The 21,376-nt window shown below is 43.1% G+C and overlaps 1 protein-coding gene across 4 annotated transcripts in view; it reads right to left on the minus strand.

The window, feature by feature from the left end:
* Window positions 1–21,376, minus strand: part of LOC140196181 (mediator of RNA polymerase II transcription subunit 12-like protein) — a 720,072-nt gene that overhangs the window by 77,551 nt on the left and 621,145 nt on the right. For all 4 annotated transcript variants that reach the window (XM_072254957.1, XM_072254955.1, XM_072254956.1 and 1 more), the window contains exons 36-38: window positions 7,852–8,013; window positions 2,463–2,825; window positions 622–781 (exon numbers count right to left, since the gene is read on the minus strand). In XM_072254957.1, the coding sequence (XP_072111058.1) occupies window positions 622–781; window positions 2,463–2,825; window positions 7,852–8,013 (685 nt within the window). The remainder of the gene's footprint in view (window positions 1–621; window positions 782–2,462; window positions 2,826–7,851; window positions 8,014–21,376) is intronic.

Below are 21,376 nucleotides of genomic sequence, written 5' to 3' on the forward strand. Positions count from 1 at the left end.
TTTTAATACATAATTCATTTCCAAAGTCACTGTTTAATGTCCATCACTAAATGATGGAGTGGGAATGTTGAGGCGTCTCAGGGGTGAGTCGGGCCGATTAAGAGTCAATCATATTGTTGGAGTCTAGAGAAAGATATAACATGGACAAGATAAACCAGATTTAATATTTGTCTGGGTTTTATGGTCAAAGGTACTGTTTCCCCCCCCCCCCAGGATAGTATGGTCCAAAACTAAAAGGCATGGGTTAAAGGTCAGAGGGAAAAAAAAATTAGAAGGGACATAAGGGGCAACTTTTTCCATACAGAGGGTGGTGGGTATTTAGAAGAAGCCCCCAGAGGAAGCAGTAGAGGTGGGAACAACTCCAACAATTAAGAGTTATTTAGCCAGATACATGAGGTATGGGTCAAAAGGGATTAGCTTGAACAGACAACTTTGTCGGCATTAACAAGTTGGTCCGAAGAGAGGGCTTCTATGCTGTAGAACTCCATGATTCTAATGCCTATTGCACACATAAATAAGGCATTATTTCTGCAGTACTGTTACTGTACCTATCACCAGGAATAATCATGCAGTACTTACATAGATTCCAGACACACAACAACCGCTTATCTCTGTACATACCTGGTGGGAGTGGCTGGTTCTGGAAGTAGAAACCAGACTGTTGCAGCTGACCCATAAGGTTATAACCCCAAGAAGGTGCTGCCTGGGGATGGTGTATCAACTGTGAAGACATTGGTATGTAATTTGGAGGCACTCGGTATACATTGTTTTGTTGATAGTCCTGCAAAGGATAGGATGAAGGTTAATGAGAATAACTATTGATATTGGCATGACTTAGCACGTGAATGTTTCTGAATGGTCCATGACAAGGTTCCACACGGTAGGCTTATTCAGAAAGTTAGAAGGCATGGGATCCAGGGAAGTTTGGCCAGGTGGATTCAGAATTGGTTTGCCTGTAGAAGGCAGAGGGTGGTGGTGGAGGGAGTACATTCAGCTTGGAGGATTGTGACAAGTGGTGTCCCACAAGGATTTCATTCTGGGACCTCCACTTTTCGTGATTTTTATTAACGACCTGGATGTGGGGGTAGAAGGGTGGGTTGGCAAGTTTGCAGACGACACAAAGGTTGGTGGTGTTGTAGATAGTGTAGAGGATTGTCAAAGATTGCAGAGAAACATTGATAGGATGCAGAAGTGGGCTGAGAAGTGGCAGATGGAGTTCAACCCAGAGAAGTGTGAGGTGATACACTTTGGAAGGACAAACTCCAAGGCAGAGTACAAAGTAAATAGCAGGATACTTGGTAGTGTGGAGGAGCAGAGGGATCTCAGGGTACATGTCCACAGACCCCTGAAAGTTGCCTCACAGGTGGCTAGGGTAGTTAAGAAAGCTTATGGGGTGTTAGCTTTCATAAGTCGAGGGATAGAGTTTAAGAGTCACGATGTAATGATGCAGCTCTATAAAACTCTGGTTAGGCCACACTTGGAGTATTGTGTCCAGTTCTGGTCACCTCACTATAGGAAGGATGTGGAAGCATTGGAAAGGGTACAGAGGAGATTTATCAGGATGCTGCCTGGTTTAGAGAGTATGCATTATGAACAGAGATTAAGGGAGCTAGGGCTTTACTCTTTGGAGAGAAGGAGGATGAGAGGAGACATGATAGAGGTGTACAAGATAATAAGAGGAATAGATAGAGTGGATAGCCAGCGCCTCTTCCCCAGGGCACCACTGCTCAATACAAGAGGACATGGTTTTAAGGTAAGGGGTGGGAAGTTCAAGGGGGATATTAGAGGAAGGTTTTTTACTCAGAGAGTGGTTGGTGCGTGGAATGCACTGCCTGAGTCAGTGGTGGAGGCAGATACACTAGTGAAGTTTAAGAGACTACTAGACAGGTATATGGAGGAATCTAAGGTGGGGGCTTATATGGGAGGCAGGGTTTGAGGGTTGGCACAACATTGTGGGCCGAAGGGCCTGTACTGTGCTGTACTATTCTATGTTCTATGAAATGAGAGGGAAAATACAGGAATTAGGGATAAAAAAAAAACCTCTGGAGGAGCTCAGTTCATTGGGAAATATCTCAAGAACAAAACTAATGGTTGATATGTTGGGTCAAGACCCTTCATCTGCACTGAAAAATAGAAGGGGGTGGGGACAGCAAGTACACAGTGCATTCAGGGGTTAAATCAGGACTTGCCTGTTCTTCACCTTACTCTTGGCCATAAAATATGGCAGGAAGGAGATAGAAATGGACATCAAAAACAAACGGGCCATTTGCGCCCTCTAGATTAGGCTTGAAGTCTCCCAATTTGATCCACCTGATTCCCTAAGCCTTGCCTTGTAAAAATCTATCAACTAATTGACACAACATAAAAAGTATTGAGACATTGAGTTGCAATTTAACTTTAACAACAGGACAAACAGATTGTGAAGGGATGGGAGTGGCAACATGTCACCAGTTGGTCCTTACATCTATTCGCGACGCTGATGATTTTGGCTTCTTTTTCCTGTTCCTGCTCTTCTTCTCATCGTCCTGAGTGCTTTTGTTCTGGTCAGCGACATCCATTGGCTTCTTCTCTAAATCCAGCGATACTGGAGTCGGGGGCTCATCCTCGTCCTCTGGTGGGAGTGGTAAAGGCTCCAGGTAGTAACTCCGTGGCTTTGGCTTGGGGTGAGTGTGATACAGGAGGAGGTGATGCTGATCTTCGTACTTGATAACCTTGCGATCGACGCGCACGGTGCCAAACCAAGCCCAGGAAAGCGGAGCTGGATTCTTGTGTCCCTCAAATAAGTCCCAAGGGTTAACCTTCTGCTTTGTTGACACTTGTAGACCCTATAGAGGACAGCATGCGTCACAAATCAGACTACAGCATTAAGTCGTATAACAGCAGAATTTGTTAGTGACCGAAGTGACACTGTGACATTATTTCATTAGGAGTCTGCTGGAGACTTTGGTGACATACCAAGACTCCTCAAATTTCTACAGATGCACCGCGAAGAACATTCGGACTGGTTGCATCACCTCCTGGTATGGAGGCACCTACGCAGAGGATCAGAAGACAATTGCAGAGGGTTGTTAACTCAGCCAGCTGTATCATGGTGATGGGTCTCCAGGGCATCTTCAAAAGGTGATGCCTTAAGGAGGAGGCATCCATTACGAAGGATGCTTATCATTCAAGACATGACCTCTCCTTATTACCACCGAGGAGGAGGTACAGGAACCTGAAGACCCACACTCATTGTTTTAGCAACAGCTTGTTTCCTCCCACCATCAAATTTCTGAATGGTCCATGAACCCATGAACACTACCTCGCTATTTTTCTCCTCTTTTGCACTATTTATTTATTTACTTCTTGTATTCCTTATTGTAACTTATAGTATTTTTAATGTATTGCACTGCACTGCTTCCACAAAGCAACAGATTCCACAACACATGTCAGTGATAATAACTCTTATTCTGATTCTGAATCAACTCCACACTACCTTAACGTCTGAGTCAGAATGTTCCAGGTTAAAATTCCACCCGGGATATCTGAATGTAAAAACCTGTGTCAAAATGCCACCGTAGGTAGACAGGGTCATAAAGAGAGCTTTTGTCCTTTATAGATCACAGAGTTAAGTACAGGAGTTCAGATGTCATGTTGAAGTTGTTTAAGAAGTTGGTGAGCCTGAATTAGGAGTATTGTGTGCAGTTCTGGTCACCTACCTACAGGAAGGATATCAATTAGCCTGACAGAGTGCAGAAAAAAAAATGACAAACATTTTTGCTATGATTGAAGGGCTTGAATTATAATGAAAGATTGAGTCGGTTAGGGCTTTATTCTCCAGAGCGGAGGAGAATGAGGGGAGACAAAATTATGAGGGGCATAGCTAGGGTGAATACATGCAGGCTTTTCCTCCCTCAGGTTGGGTGAGACAACTAGAGGTCATAGGGTGACAGGTGAAGTACTTAAGGGAAATTATTTCACATAGAAAACTGTCAGAGGGCATAGTTGCGGCAAGTATATTATCACCATTTAACATGCATTTAGACAGGTACATGGATAAGAAGCGTTTAGAGCAGAGGTTCCCAACCTGGTGTCTGCAGAACACTTGCTTAATCGTATTGGTCCATGGCATAAAAAAGGTTGGGAACCCCTGGTTTAGAGGGATATGGGTCAAGCACAGGGAAGTGGTGCTGGCTTATATGGGAATCATGGTCAGTGTGGACCAAAGGACTCACTACCTTGCTGTGTGACTCTGATTCTAATCTGTGCCACTCAGAAGCTGGTGTGACTTTGGAACGAGCTGTCAGAGGAAGTGGTTCATACAAGTTCAGTGCTCGGATGGGTACACGGATGACAGGGGTATTGAGGACTATGGTTTGGATGCAGGTGGATGAGACACGGCAGAAGACCACGGCGGCATGGACTAGATGGGCTATGACTTGTTTCTGTGCTGCAGTGCTCCACGATACTATTCTAGTGCAGAATAGACCATATTGTGGATACCGACTTTCAGATAAGATACGAAATCGAGACTCACAACGGATTTCACAGCTCCAGGGATTCAGCCTCAGTCCTAGTGCCGCTTGTGTGGAGTTTGCATGGTTTTTCCTGTGGCATTGTGCATTTGCTCTGTTTTTGTCTCATATTATTCGATTTTATTTTATTGGGCTACAGTGTGGAATAGGCCTTTCTGGCCCTTCGAGTCGTGCCACCCAGTAAACCCCCGATTTAATCCCAGTCCAATCATAGGGCAATTTGCAATGACTAATTAACCTACCAACCAGCATGTCTTTGGAGTGTGGGTGGAAACCACAGCACAGAGAGAACGTACAGGCAGTGGCTGGAATTGAACCGGGGTTCCTGGTCCTGTAAAGTGTTGTGCTGACCACTATGCTACCGTGCCACCTTCAAAGGCATGCATGGTGGATTAATTATCCATTGTAAATTGTCGCTGGTCCATAGATGTGTGGCAGCATCTGGGATGATCTGATTGGAATGTGGCTGCATACAGTATCCGGGATTAGAATAGGATTAGAGGCAGTATAGAGTGAGTGGGCTGAGAGACCCATTTCAAAGCTAGATTCTCATCCCAAAGAAGTGAAGAGGCACTATTATGACTGTCCTGGCCACTAGCACCTTACTAATTTTATTAAAACTGGTCACAATTGCATGACTGTTTGTCAGAGTTGTTTAGGAGCAAACTAATGGCAAAGCTCTGGCACCACTCTGTTAACTGCACTCAAAATTACTCGTGCAAAAATGGGCATGCTGAAAATACTCAGTTGGTCAGGCCACATCTATGGGAAGAGAAAGAGCCCTCAAGTGTTATCTCTGCTTCTCTTCTCATAGATGTGCCCTGACCTGCTGAGTATTTCCTGCATTTTCCCTTTTTGTTTTATATTTCCAATATCTTTTTGTATTCACTGGTTATAAAGTTCTTTGGGACTTCCTGAAAGGGAAGTAAAAAGAATTTTCTAATTGGAAATTACTATTTGAAATAAGAGAACAAATCTCTTTGATTTAGATTTATGCTTGCAACCACTGACATGAAGTTCAATCCTGACACTTCATTATCCACACCTTCCTTCCCGCATTTGTAAAGAAATGAAGTATACCAGATTTCCTCTCACTCTATGTAGTACCTGTAATAACAGTTGTGAACAATGATTGTTACTCTATCCTTTTAAGGATTGTGTCATGTGCTTATTCTACATCTTTGTTGAAAGCTACAGAGTGTAATTTGTTAAGAACCCTTTGTTAAGAACAAATTTACACACACTTCAAGTATCTTGTGTCTCACATCTATTAAGTTGTATAGTCCAGAAAGGACCATTTAGGAGATTAGACATGCAGCTGACACATATAAACTAAAGTTTTTATAGAGGGATAAGAATTTGACTTTCAGTAACATGGAATCAAAATTGAAAAGGATGATGATCACAAGACTGAAGGTGTTATACATGAATGCACACCGCATACAGAATAAGGAAGATGATCTTTTCGCACAGTCAGAAATTGGCAGGTATGACATAGTGGGCATCACTGAACATTAACGGTTGGGAGCTTAAGATCCAAGGACTTGCACTTTGTTGAATGGACAGAAACGTAAGCGGAAGAGTGGGATGGCTCTAATGGCAAAAAAAAAAAAGTTAAATCCTTAGAAAGAGGTGACGAGGTGTAGAATCCCTGTATGTAGAGTTAAGAAACTACCAGGATACAAGATCCCGATGGGAGATGAGTATGGACCTCTGAACAATAACCAGGATGTGGAGATAGAAAAGGCATGTAAAATTGGCAATGGTAGTCATGGGAAAAATCAATATGCAGGTAGATTGGGAAAATCAGGCTGGTGCTGGATCCCAAGAGAAGGAAATTGTAGAATGCCAATGAGACAGCTTTTTAGAGCAGCTTGTGGTTTAACCCACTAGATAAAAGGCAATCCTGGACTGGGTATTGTGTGATTAAACAGATCTGATTAATGAGCTTAAGGTAAAAGAACCCTCAGGAGGTAGTGATTAAAATACGATAGAATTCACCAAGCCGTTTGAAAGGAAGGAACTAAAGATCACATGTATCAGTGTTACAGTGAAGTAAAGGGAATTGCAAAGGCATGAGAGACAAGCTGCCCAAAGTTGATTGGAAGGATCCTCCTGCAGTACTGACACCAAAGCAGCAATGCTGCTGTTTCTGGGAGCAATTCAGAATGCAGATGCCACTAATTCTGCTCCTGCATATGTCTTAAGTTTTATAGTCTTTACACTAACAAAAAGTGACCTGGAAAATGTACGTATCTATTTATTGAGATGCAGCGTGGAATAGTTCCTTCCAGCCCTTCGAGCCACACCACCCAGCAATCCCTGATTTAATCCTAGCCTAATCACGGGACAATTTACATTGACCAATTAACCCACCATCTGGTACATCTTTAGACAGTGCACGCCACTGTTGTAACATGTGGTTATTTGACTTACTGTTGCCTTCCTGTCAGCATGAAGCAGTCTGGCCATTTTCCTCTGACCCCATTCATGAAAAAGGCATTTTCACCCATAGAACTTCTGCTTACTAGATGATTTTCATTTCTTACACCATCCTCTGTAAACTCTACAAACTGTTGTGCATGAAAATCCTAGATCAGCAGTTACTGAGATACTCAGACTACCCCATCTGGCACCAACGTTCATTCCACAAAGTCACTTAGATCACAGTTCTTCCCTACTCTGATGTTTGGTCTGAGATAGATAAGACTTTTGGGTCAAAGCGGAAGGGGTGAGTGAAGTTGAGTAAAATTATCTCCTCTAGTTTAAGTGCCTAATAGTTGAGGGGTAATAACTATTCCTGAACCTGTCCTGAGGCCCCTGTACCTTCTTCCCGATGGCATCAGTGAGAAGAGAGCATGGCCTGAGTGGTGGGGGTCCTCGATGCTAGATGCTGCTTTTCTGCAACAGAGATCCACACTGGACCCAGACCAGATCCATTTGGGATGGAACCAGCTTGTTCCCTATGCCTGTGAGCGCTGAACTCTCTGCTATTTCTCAGGTCTCGAGGCCAGTAGCCTTATGATGTTTACTTTTAAATATGTCGTTAATGCACCTGATTATGTGTTAATTTATTTGTGCTAATATCACTTTATATGTTATGTGTTAGTTATATGTACTCTGTTGTGCACTTTGATGCACAGGAACATTGTTTCATTTGGCAGTATACATGTGTATGGTGGAATGACAATAGACAAACTTAATGACTATGCAAAAAGGGAAGACTGTTCAAAATAAGATATACTAATAATCTAATACCTTTTCTTAAATGTTATTAGAAATAAAGACAAAATATGAGCTGAGGGTTACTAACTTGATCTTGTCACACAATACCTGCCTGTTTTTTATCAATGGAGTCAAATCCTGCAATTTTGTTGCCCTTTGTGTCGATCAAAGATCCCATTGGCTCACAGGTAATCACGTCACAGGTTTGCTTTGGCAACGGCAGCAGCTGGCGCACCTTGTCGATGCTTTCTGAATGTTTGTCGCCTAGCTCTTTCTGGCAGGGAAGGGAAAGTAGAAGAGGACATGTCAAACACTGTAACTGGGACATGGTGTGAAACACAAGAAGTTCTATACATCTCCAGGAAGATTTCTAAATCTACAGTGGACCTGGTTCGAATGACTAGGATGTAGTACCCACCCTCTGTGTGTTGTGTTAGATGATAAGCTGCTGTGTTATGAAGGCCCCCCCCTTTCCCTCCACAGGAGGCGCCTCTTCCTGGAGATGCTGCTTGGACTGCGCCTCTTCCTGGAGATGCTGCTTGGCCTGCTGCGTTCACCAGCAACTTTTGTGTGTGTTGCTTGAATTTCCAGCATCTGCAGAATTCCTGTTGTTTAAGTTCTATACATGCTGGAAATCCAGAGTAACACACAAAATACTGGAAGAACTCAGCAGGTCGGGCAGCATTACGGAAAGGAATAAATAGCTCGGGCCAAGACCCTTCATCAGGACTGGAAAGGAAAGGGTAAGGGGAGTGAAAATTGGGCAACAAGAAAGTACAACTAGACTGCATGTGCTCCAAACTTTTGCTAGCTGTACTCAATTGACCCTTCCATTGCAACAGAAGTTTCAAAACTTCAGGGATGGCACAGTAATGTTGCAGTTAGTGTAACGCTATTACAATCCCAGCAACTGTGGTTCAATTCCACCACTTATAAGGAGATTGTGCATATTCACAATGACTGTGTGAGTTTCCTCTGGGTGGTCCAGTTTGCTCCTACATTTCAAAAACATGCCGGGTTAGTAAGTCAATTGGATACATGGGTGCAATGGGCAACACAGGCTTGTTGGACTGCAGCGGCCTTTCCCCTTGCTGCATCTCTAAATAAATAAATAACTGATCTTCCCTGAGAATCTGATCATCTTCAAAACATCAGACCTCCCTAATCTACAACCACCCACCAGTAAAACAGGCACAGAAAAGCGTCCCTTTCCTCCAAGTTTCCTAACAGTTAAACAAGGTTTTTCCTTCACTGTCACTGGGCCAGAGACTTGGAACTTCCTCCTGTGGAGGGAAAGTGGGGGGGCCTTCATAACACAGCAGCTTACCATCTAACACAACACACAGAGGGTGGGTACTACATCCTAGTCATTCGAACCAGGTCCACTGGAGATTTAGAAATCATCTGCTTTAGATATGATTTACCTTTCACAAATCTACAATGGTTTTCCTGGAAAGACCCAGGCTTTACTAAGTGACAGTTTAATTTGTTCCTAACAACAGGTTCTTAGAATTTTCCAATCCATGTTAACATGCTGGATTGTCCTCATTTATCAGCCCCTTTGCTTCAACAGTCAGCAACCCACCAGCTCTCTGGGGCTTCTGCAGTGAGACCTGAAAGATTGCACCTTGGCCACTTATATCAAGATTCAGATTTATTTATCATCTGTAACTTGAAACATACCGTGAAATGCATCATTGGCATTAACAATCAACACGCTCAAACACATTCTGATGACAACATAGCACAATCACAATGGCCGACAGAACTGCACACAACGAGCAACAAAACAACAACAGCAAAACAAGCCGTATTCTTCCCTCCCACCCACACACATAAACAGTCCCCCAACCCCAGGACAAGTCGTTTTCTTTCGCGTCCAGCAGCTTTGGACGCACAGACATTGGTCTTTGACTTCCCCCACCTGCTTGCTAGCTCACTGACTCGGGGCTCTGGCCAATGGGCTCAAATTCTGGACTTACAATTCTACCTCAATCCTTAACATAAGAACATAAGATATAGGAGCGGAATTAGGCCATTTGGCACATCCAGTATGCTCCATCATTTCATCATGGCTGATCCATTTTCCCTCTCAGCCCCAATCTCCTGCCTCCTCCCTGTATCCCTTCATGCCCTGACTATTCATTAATCTTCTGCCTTAAATATACCCAATGACTTGGCCTCCACAGCTGCCTGTGGCAATGAATTCCACAGATTCACCAACCTCTGGCTAAAGAAATTCCTTCTCATCCCCACTCTAGAAGGATGACCCTCTATGCTGAGGCTGTGTCCTCTGGTCTTAGATTCCTCCACCATGGGAAACATCCTCTCAACAACCATGCTATCAAGGCCTTTGAACATTCGATAGGTTTCAATGAGGTCACCCTTCATTCTTTTGAATTCCAGTGAGTCGAGGCCCAAATGCTCCTTGTATGACAAGCCTTTCAATCCTGAATCATTTTCCCTCTTCAATGTCAGCACATCCTTTTTTAGATAAGGGGCCCAAAACTGCTCACCATACTCAGCACTTTATAAAGCCTCAAAATAACATCCCTACTTTTATTTAACATCAACCCCAAGAACACACTGAACAACGAACACTAAATTTCAAACTCCAGACTCGCCGATGACAGGGCCCTGAACACTTCATTCCTTTCGGAAACCTACGCTGGGATCCTTGTGAACTAGTTGATTCACCAAGTTCTGTAATACCTGTAGTGTCAGGTTAACTTCTCCTGCAACAAGAGTTGTTGAAAGTCTGGGTTTGAACCAGTACTGTCATGGTGAAGTTCCATATCCTTAACCAGTGGACAGACGGCCTGGAGAGACTTAGACAACGTGGACTCAAGTGTAGAGAAAACCAAAAAAGAGGATAGAACTGAACAAAGAATCTTTACTTATGGATTGGTTAGTATAAAACATTGTCTATGACTTGAGAATCACTACACACAAGGTAGAGAAACTGAAGACTGAGCAAAGACAAACCAAATTGAAGAAACTAAAACAGACAAGCAAAACAAAGGCAGCACAGGTGCACTGATAACAAGAACAAGGCACAGGTGAAAATAACCAACTAATGATCAGGGAAGGAGTTGCTTAGAGCTCGCAGCCTGGTGCACTCTAGCACCCCAGGTGGTCAGACCAAGGCATGACATCTCCAGATATTTTTATCCTGTCCATAATTTTCAGGCCAACCTCCACAGCACCATATAACATCAAAAGATGTAAGCATTCTGCGGGTTGCTCAGGGTTGGAAAATGGACGTGGACTTGGAAAAAAAGCTTGCGTTTCCCCCAGACATTGTGGCTACAACACTCCAGCCAGACATGGTCCTGTGGTCCACAACAGCCAAGCTGGCATATGTTGTGGAATTGACAGTACCATGGGAAGATGGTGTCAAAGAAGCTTATGAGAGGAAAAAGACAAAGTGCTCTGAACTGGCAACCGAAGCTGCCCAGAATGGCTGGAAGACCAAGATTTTCCCTGTAGAAGTGGGATGCAGGGAATTCGTTGCTACATCTATGACCAGTCTATTGAAGAAGATGGGGGTGAGGGGTCACTCCCTCCACCTCCACCCCCTCCAATCAAGTCCTTGTCAAACACAGCAGAAGAAAGCAGCAATTGGATTTGAATTAAAAGGAAAGACAACAACTGAGCTGCAAAATGAAGACAGGAGGGTAGGGAACTGAGGGGGGTGTATCTGGGACGCCAGGTAGCACCGTTGAGCCCTCTGGAGACATCGTGGGCTTATCAACGAAATGTCAAAGAAGGAGGGTGCCCACCTGTTGACCCCGATGACGTACCTACCCTCCCTCCTTGTCACCACTCCAAGCCCACGGCCAACATCGAGAGTGTCAACTTATCATAGGGATTGAAACATCAAGTCCTAGTAGCTCTACTCCTCTACCTTTCTTCCTACCCTGTTCAACCAACCATGAGCAGATATGACTAATACCTGACTGTGTCATTAGTCAAAACAGAACCAATTCTCTAGATGTGATAAAAGAATGATGTTTCAGTTATCATGTCGCTAGGAATGAACAGAAAATACTGATGAAATATTGACACACTTTCAATTACTTCCTTCATTCTTTGGCTGAAGGTAATTAATGATATCTAACCTAACCATATGTTTTTGTAAATCTGACTTTTTTTTCTTTTTCTATCAAAGCTTAAATGGGAAACCTACAGCTGAGACTGGGAAGTCATAGGATGTGACAGATTAAACAGAAGTACACTCACAGATCAAAATTCATTCATCATGCAAAAGACATTAATCACCGGTGTTATGCAATACTTTCCCTTTGTTTTGATGAGTGCGGCTCCAATGAGAAGCATGAACTCAGCACCATTCAGGAGAATGTAGCACCCCATCTCCCACCACAGATGTTCATTTCTTTCAGTACCAATGCAGTTGTGCTTCATCTCTATGTTAGAGTCTTAGGCAGAGACACTACAGCACAGAAGCAGGGCCTTAGGCCCATCTACTCCATGCTGATATAGTCGCCTCATTGTCCTGAATCATAGCCCTCCATACCCCTCTCATGCATTTATCTATCCAAATTTCTCTTAATTGTTGAAATCAAACCTGTATCCACCACTTCTGCTGGCAATTTGTTCCACACTTGCATCTCTCTCTGAGTAAAGTCCCCCACACTCCCCGCAGCTTCCCCTTAACCATTTCACCTTTCACCCTTAACCCATGACCTTGTGGTCTAGTCTCGCCCAGCCGCAGTGGAAAAACGCCCGCTTGAATTTACCTATCTACATACTGTATAATATTACATTCCTCTATCAAATCTTCCCTCGTTCTCCCACCTTTATACAAATTTGCACTTGTGCACTGGCAGCAACTCAGTGCATAAAATCATACAGACATGGCCAACAGGCTCAGTTGGTGTTCAGACCAAACATAAGAATGGGGAACAAATGTGATCTAAGTGGCTTTGACAGTGGAAAGATTGCTGGCGCCAAATGGGGTGGTTTGAGTATATCAGAAACTGCTGATCTCTTGGAATTGTCATTGCACACCAGTCTCTAGAGTTTACAGAGAATGGTGCAAAATACAAAAAAATGTGGTGAGAAACATTTCTGTGGATGAATACACCTTATTAATGAGAGAGGTCAGAGGAGAATGACCAGACTGTTGAAGCTGACAGGAAGGCGACAGTAACTCAACAACCACACCTTACAACAGCCGTGTGCAGAAGAGCATCTCTGAATGCACAGCATGTTGAACCTTGAAGTGGTTTGGCTACAGCATAAACATACACTCAACGGGCACTTTATTAAGTACAGGAGGTATATAATACAGAGGCCAATAAGTTTAAATTGCTATTGTTTTATTATTACTGAACTAAATTTCCTTATTCAACGTCAGTGTGGGAATACTTTCATCTTAAACATGGTAGCAGATCACAAGGATTTTCTCACTACCTATTTCTCAAGGGGTAGGTAATACATGCTTGACCTTTGACATTTGTGTCCCCATCCTTAAAGAGAAAATGACACCAAATGGAGGAGAATAGGAGTTGTTCAGCAACCATGTGCTTTCCTGTCTTGCCCTTGCTCCCCTATTCCACACTCTACAAAAAGACACTGGCAATAGCTCAGCAACAAATCCACTTCACACTCTCCCAAATGGGAAATAACACTTTATAAAAGAAAATGAAAAACTGTTCACAAAATGCCACAGTTCCATTACTTAACCACTTAAAATTTTACTTGCTTTCAATGTTAAGAGTGTGTAGGATAGAATACAGAACAATGCAGGTTCTTTACTTAACCTAGTCTACAAGAGGAGAGGCTGTACTTGATCTGGTATTCGGAAATAAACCTGGTCAGTTGTCAAATCTCTCAGTGGGAGACCGTTTTGGAGATAGTGATCACAACTCCATCTCCTTTACCATAGCATTGGAGAGGGATAGGAACAGACAAGTTAGGAAAGCGCTTAATTGGAGTAAGGGGAAATATGAGGCTATCAGGCAAGAACTTGGAAGCATAAACTGGAAACAGATGTTTTCAGGGAAATGTATGTAAGAAATATGGCAAATGTTCAGAGGTTATTTGCATGGAGTTCCGCATAGGTTCTAATGAGACGGGGAAAGGATGGTAGGGTACAGGAACCATGGTGTACAAAGGCTGTTGTAAAACTAGTCAAGAAAAAATGAAGAGCTTGTGAAAGGTTCAAAAGGCTAGGTAATGGTAGGGAGCTAGAAGATTATAAGGCTAGCAGGAAGGAGCGCAAGAAAGAAATTAGGAGAGCCAGAAGGGGCCATGAGAAGGCCTTGGTGGACAGGATTAAGGAAAACCCCAAGACATTCTGCAAGCATGTTAAGAGCAAGAGGATAAGGCGTGAGAGAATAGGACAAATCAAGTGTGACAGTGGAAAAGTGTGTATGGAACCAGAGGAGATAGCAGAGGTACTTAATGAGTACTTTGCTTCAGTATTCACTATGGAAAAGGATCTTGGCAATTGTAGGGATGACTTACAGTGGACTGAAAAACTTGAGCATACAAACATTAAGAAAGATGATGTGCAGGAGCTTTTGGAAAGAATCAAGTTGGATAAGTCACCGGGACCAGACGAGATGTACCGCAGACTACTGTGGGAAGTGAGGGAGGAGATTGCTGAGCCTCTGGCGATGATCTTTGCATCATCAATGGGATCGGGAGAGGTTCCGGAGGATTGGAGGGTTGCGGATGTTGTTCCATTATTCAAGAAAGGGAGTAGAGATAGCCCAGGAAATTATAGGCCAGTGAGTCTTACTTCAGTGGTTGGTAAGTTGATGGAGAAGATCCTGAGAGGCAGGATTTATGAACAGTTGGAGAAACATGGTATGATTAGGAGTAGTCAGCATGGCTTTGTGACAGACAGGTCATGCTTTATGAGCCTGATTGTATTTTTTGAGGATGTGACTAAACACATTGATGAAGGTAGAGCAGTAGATGTAGTGCATATGGATTTCAGCAAGGTATTTGATAAGGTACCCTGTGCAAGGCTTATTGAGAAAGTAAGGAGGCATGGGATCCAAGGGGAAATCGCAAGGGGAATTCCAAGGGGAACTGGCTTGCCCACAGAAGGCAAAGAGTGGTTGTAGATGGATCATATTCTGCATGGAGGTCAGTCACCAGTGGTGTGCCTCAGGGATCTGTTCTGGGACCCTTCTCTTCGTGATTTTTATAAATGACCTCGATGAAGAAGAAGAGGGATGGGTTGGTTAATTTGCTGATGACACAAATGTTGGGGGTGTTGTGGATAGAGTGGAGGGCTGTCAGAGGTTACAGTGGGACACTGATAGGATGCAAAACTGGGCTGAGAAGTGGCAGATGGAGTTCAACCCAGATAAGTGTGAGGTTCATTTTGGTAGGTCAAATGTGATAGCAGAATATAATATTAATGGTAAGACTCTTGGCAGTGTGCAGGATCAGAGGGATCCTGGAGTTCGAGTCCATAGCACACTCAAAACTGCTGCGCAGGTTGACTTTGTGGTTAAGAAAGCATATGGTACATTGGCCTTCATCGATCGTGGGATTGAGTTTTGGAGCCAAGACGTAATGTTGCCGCTATATTGGACCCTGGTCAGACCCCACTTGGAGTACTGTGCTCAGTTCTGGTTGCCCCTCTATAGGAAGGATGTGGAAACCATAGAAAGGGTGCAGAGGAGATTTACAAGGATGTTGTCTGGATTGGGGAACATGCCTTATGAGAATAGGTTGAGTGAACTTGGCCTTTTTTCCTTGTAGCAACGTAGGATGAGAGGTATGTAAGATGATGGGGGGCATTGTTCGTGTGGATAGTCAGAGGCTTTTTCCCAGGGCTGAAATGGCTAGCACGAGAGGGCACAGTTTTAAGGTGCTTGGAGGTAGGTACTGAGTTGATATTGGGGTAAGTTTTTTACGCAGAGAGTGGTGAGTGTGTGAAATGGGCTGCCGGCGATGGTGGTGGAGGCAGATATGATAGGGTCTTTTAAGAGACCCCTGGACAGGTATATGGAGGGCTATGGGTAACCTTAGGTAATTTCTCAGGTAAGGACATGTTCGGCACAGCTTTGTGGGCCGAAGGGCCTGTATTGTGCTGTAGGTTTTCTATGTTTCTAAGCTCAATCTAGTCATGGCAGCATCTTGGTAAATTTCTTCTGCACCCTCTCTAAAGTTTCCACATCCTTCCGTTAACGAGGTAGCCATAACTGAACACAATATTTCAAGTGTGGACTAACCAGAGTTTTATAGATCTGTGACATTATCTCTTGATGCTTGAACTCTCTTGGCCCCGACAAATGAAGATCAACATTCCATATGCAATCTTCTACACTATCTACAACATCACTACCTAGGGATAAAAGCGAAGAAGTCATACTGCAGTTACACAAACGTTTAGTCTTGGAGTATAGTGTGCAATTTTGGTCAGCCCTTTTTTTGGAAGGATGGGGAGGCTACAAAATAAAAGGTTTACCAGGATGGTGCCTGGTTTGGTATGAGCTGCAAGGAAAGTTTAGACAAACTTGGGTTGTTCTTCCTAGAATATCAGAGGCTGAGTGGGTACCTGAAAAAGATCTCCTGAAGTACCTTCTGGACCAAATAAAGTGGCCTCCATGTGTACGCTCATGGTCCTCTGCCGCTGAAACCCACCCACTTCAAGGCTCAACATGTTGTGCATTCAGAGGTGCTCTTCTGCACACCACTGTTGTAACATGTGGCTATTTGAGTTACTGTCGCCTTCCTGTCAGCTTGAACCAGTCTGGCCATTCTCCTCTGACTTCTCTCATAAATAAGGTATTTTTGCCCACAGAGCTGCTGCTCATTGGAAGTTGTTTTTTTTTGTTTTTTTGCACCATTCTCTGTAAACTCGAGACTGTTGTATGTGAAAAGTCCCAAGAGATCTGTAGTTTCTAGGATACTCAAACCACCCTATCTGGCATCAACAATTGTTTCACAGTCAAAGTCCCTTTGGTTATATTTACAGTAAGTCCCTTAGATTCCTTGAATTCAATGAGATTCTGCCATGTGATTGACTGATTAGAGCAGGTGTGGCTAATAAAATATCCTGATATCTACCTGCCTCTCCACCCATTTTTGTATTGTCCACAAACTTGGCCACAAAACTGTTAATTCTATCATCCAAATCACAGATGTCCTGTATAACATGAAAAGAAGAGGTCTCTTCTCCAATCCCTGCAGGACAACACTAATCACCGGCAGCCAACCAGAAAAGGCTCCCTCTATTCCCAGTCTTTGCCTCCTGCCAGTCAGTCACTCCCGTGACAACACTAAACTATAAGTCAATACCAATGCCAATAATGTGCACCAAAGAAAATGAAATGCTGTCTCTCAAGCTTGGACTAGGCCTCATTACTTCAGTCTTCCAGCATCTACAGATGTTTTATTCTCCTCTTTTTTTTCTATTTGGATTTTAACATGTCCATCTAAGTCTTTCAAAAACTTAAAAAAAATCACTCAACAACTTCTTTTTTCAAGAGAAAAGCCCCCACTTGTTTAGACTTCTCTCTCTGTTACAATGTCCCAGCTTGGGTACTTTTGGCATTGGTCGATCTAAATCCTGAAACTCTGACAAAACTCTGGGAGCGTTTTCATCAGAAGCATTGCAGAGTTCAAGGCAGCAGCTCACCCCGACTTTAAGAACAACTAGGGAATGTCATTAAGTACTGGCCTTGGCTTTCACTGAAATCTCCAGCGTCAGATTAGTGTGCAACTTGCCTTGTGGTAAGACAAAGGCTACGAAGGTAGCCCTCACTGCATGGGAGAGGCAGATTGGATGCCGATCAGGAGGAGAAGAAAAGTTAATTGTCAGCTCTTGAGACCAAGTAACAGTGGTTTAAAATGTCAAAAGTGTTATTGCAACCATCCAACAAAGAAAGTTTAAAAGTTTCTATGGGAATTAAGGGCTATTAAAACAGAAATGTAAACAATTTTGGTAATATTACACAAATATAATGATATAGATGCATTATAAATTTGGGTCAGCCAAACATATCAAAATTGTCAGTTCTGCTCATAAACCGTCTGCCACCTGGAAGTTTTATTTACTGCCTTGCTTTTACTATCTTGGTAGTGAGACCCAAGGGGTGTCATACAGTAATGTTTCCTCTGATCAGTACCAGATCTCCACAACTTGGACATATGTAATTCCTTCATTCTCCCTGGAGGGTGAATGTTTGGTGAGGCAGCTCTTATGGCACCTCTGTAGCCGCAGCAGTCAAAGCAAACGATATGCCAAGTCTGAGAGTAAAATCAATTGAACTTCACGTGCAAGGGCAGAGAACATATGACCAGTAGCTCAGACAACTAGGCTCTGTGTGTAATATACTTCCCCTGAGAAGGATTTACATTATTTTATTGCTGCTTTGAGATATTGCCTAGCAAGATACTTAGCCCAAATCCATACTCCAGAAACCCAATAGTTAGAGGAGACCACACTGGTGGTACCTCTCCAATGTCTGCTGATGATTGTCCAGATCACAGAAGCTTGCAGTAGGGTGGGAATCACAGCTCCTTAATGTACCACAGTGCTGGCTCTGAGATCCTGATTATATTGACATAACTACCTATACTGTAGATAATCCTGGTTCCAGAGGATGCGAAGAGGTTCACCAGGATGCTGCCTGGATGTGCGATAAGAGGTTGGACAAACCTAGGTTGTTTTTTTTTCCGAAAGCAGTGGAAGCTAAGGGGAGACCTGCGAGAAGTTTATTAAATTGTGAGTGGATGCATAAGAACACAAGGAATAGGAGCAGGAGTAGGCCATCTGGCCCGTCGAATCTGCTCTGCCATTCAAAATGATCGTGGCTGATCTGACCATGGACTCATCTCCAGCTACCTGCCTCTTCCCCAAAATCTATCCAGCCTTGTCTTAAATATATTTACTGAGGTAGCCTCCATTGCTTCATTGAGCAGAGATTTCCACAGATTCACCACTCTCTGGGAAAAGCAGTTCCTCCTCATTTCTGTCTTAAATCCATTCCCCCAAATCTTGAGGCTATGTCCCCTAGTTCCAGGATTAGATAGAGTGGACAGCTAGTATCTTTTCTCCAGAGCTAAAATGCATTTAAAATGAGGGGATTAGATTTAAAGGAAATCTACAGATGCACTGTAGAAAGCATTCTGACCGCAGATGAAGACTCCAATGTGCAGGATCGAGAAAAGCTGAAGACTCAACCAACTTCATCATAGGCACAAGCTTCCCCAGTGAAAACATCTTCAAAAGGTGATGTCTTAAGAAGGTGACTTCCATCATTAAGGATCCTCACCATCCAGGATATTCCCTCTCCTCATTATTACCATCAAGGTACCTGTAGTAATTATAAGTTCACTAATGACACAACCGTGCTCTGCCTCATCTACAACAACAATGATAAGAGTGTACAGAGAGGATGTACAGTGGCTGGTAAAATGGTGCAAGCACAACAACTTGAGTGTCTACATGGACAAGAGCAAAGAGATGATTGCAGACTTTATAACGGTGTAGGCTGACCATTCATCACTGTATGTAAACGGCTCCTCCGTGGAGAGAGTTAAGAGCACCAAGTTTCTGGAGTGCACATAACGAACGATCTCCCCTGGTCCCTCGACACCACCTCTTTGGTCAAAAAAGCACAGCAGCGTCTCCACTTTCTGAGGATATTGAGGTGAATGAATCTCAACTCCCTCCTCCATACAGCAGCAGCATTGAGAGTGTCCTGACACCATACAGAGTGCATCTGCTATCGAATTGCAAGGCATCTGACGGCAGGTCCCCACAAAGAATTATGAGGACTGTTGAGATGGTCATCAGGACCTCTCTTCCACCCATCCAAGAGGTCTATCAGGAGCTCCGTGTACACAGGGCCTTTAGCACTGTCAACGAATCTTCCCATCCATCCAACAATCTCTTTGACCCCTTAACATCAGGTATGAGTTGCTGCAGTATTAGGACAAGGACTGTTTGGATGGGAAACAGCTTCTTCCCCTAGGATGCAAGACTACTGAGCTCCCTACCAACCCCCAGGTCTCGTCACATATGATGCGGCAGTACCAGTATACTATTTACTTTTTAACTTTATTTGTGGAAATATTACTTTATGTGTTATTTGTGTGAGTTATATATACTGTGCTGTGTATCTTGGTTTAGAGGAGCATTGCTTTCTTTGGCAGTATACATGCATGGAGTTGAATGATAACAAACTTACCTTGAAGATGAAGGGGGAGGTACAAGAGCCTGAAGAAGCACACTCAATGTTTTAGGAGCAACTTTTTCCCTTCTGCTATCACTTTACTCAATGGTCCATGAATCCATGAACACCACCTCACCGTCTGTGCTATTTATTTACTTTTTATATTTCTTACTATAATTTATAGTAACGTTTTATGTCTTGCACTGTACCGATGCCGCAAAATAACACACCATCTGTTATTGATAATAAACCAGGTCCTGAGAAGTATGGGGAAAACCTTTTACAGAGAACAGTGGGTGCCTGGAATGTGCTCCTGGGGGTGGCTGTGGACACCAATACAATGGAGGTATTCTTAGAGAGGCACATGAATGTGCAGGAAATGGAAGGATATGGACATTGTGTAGGCATAGAGGTTAGGTTAGTTAGACATTTGATTGCTAATTTAATTAATTTGGAATAACAAAGCCCTGTCTCTGTGTTGTACTATTCTGTGCTCATAAATAATCTGGGATCCATTTTTGGGTTGATGTGTTTGATATTAAAAACATGTTATTATGTCATACCTCATTATACTACAGGAAGCCATCTGGCCCAGTGAGTCAAAGAGGGCAATGTCTTTCTCGAGATTATCTCCCCGTTCATCATTCTCTCACACATGCGTTGATAAACCCTTAACTGCTGCTGTCAGAAAGAAGCCTTGGGTCCCACGCCATCAGTTTAAGCTCAGTATTACCCTTCAACCATCAAGCTCCTGAACCAGAGTGGATAACTTCACTCACCTCCACACTGAACCGATTCCACAAACTACAAACTCACTTTCAAGGATTCTCCAATGCTGGTTCTCAAGATTATTTATTAATTATTATTTTGTTTTTCTTTTTGTTTTTGCATAATGTCTTTCTTTTGCACATTGGTTGTTTGTTTATTTTTATTTGTGTGTACTGTTTTTTTATTGATTCTATTTTGTTTCTTCATGTCTCCCATGAATGCCTGCAAGAAAATGAACCTTAGGGTAATGAATCTTAAATTAAACCTGAACTTTGGATGTTGACTCTTTTGCCACCCACCAATACTCGAGGCAATTGATCTAACACCCAGCTTGTCTTTGGATTCAGGAAACAAGAGGTCCCAGAGGGAACGCATGTAGTCACAGGGAGAACATACAAACTTCTCATGGAAAGCCCAGTCAGGATTCAACCAGGGTTGCTGGAGCACTCATCAGAATCAGAATCAGGTTTATCATCACTGACTTACGTAATATGAAATTTGTTATTTTATGACAGCAGTACATTGCAATGACAAAATTACAATAAATTACACAGTAAATAAATAGTGCAAAAAATAACTAATAAGATCGTGTTCATGGACAATTCAGAAATCTGATGGCGGAGGGAAAGAAGCATTTTCTGAATCATTGAGTACAAGTCTGTGTGCTGCTGTACCTCCTACCTCAAGATACTTGTCACG

Source organism: Mobula birostris, chromosome 4 (assembly GCF_030028105.1).
Source record: "Mobula birostris isolate sMobBir1 chromosome 4, sMobBir1.hap1, whole genome shotgun sequence".
NCBI classification, from domain to species: Eukaryota; Metazoa; Chordata; class Chondrichthyes; order Myliobatiformes; family Myliobatidae; genus Mobula; species Mobula birostris.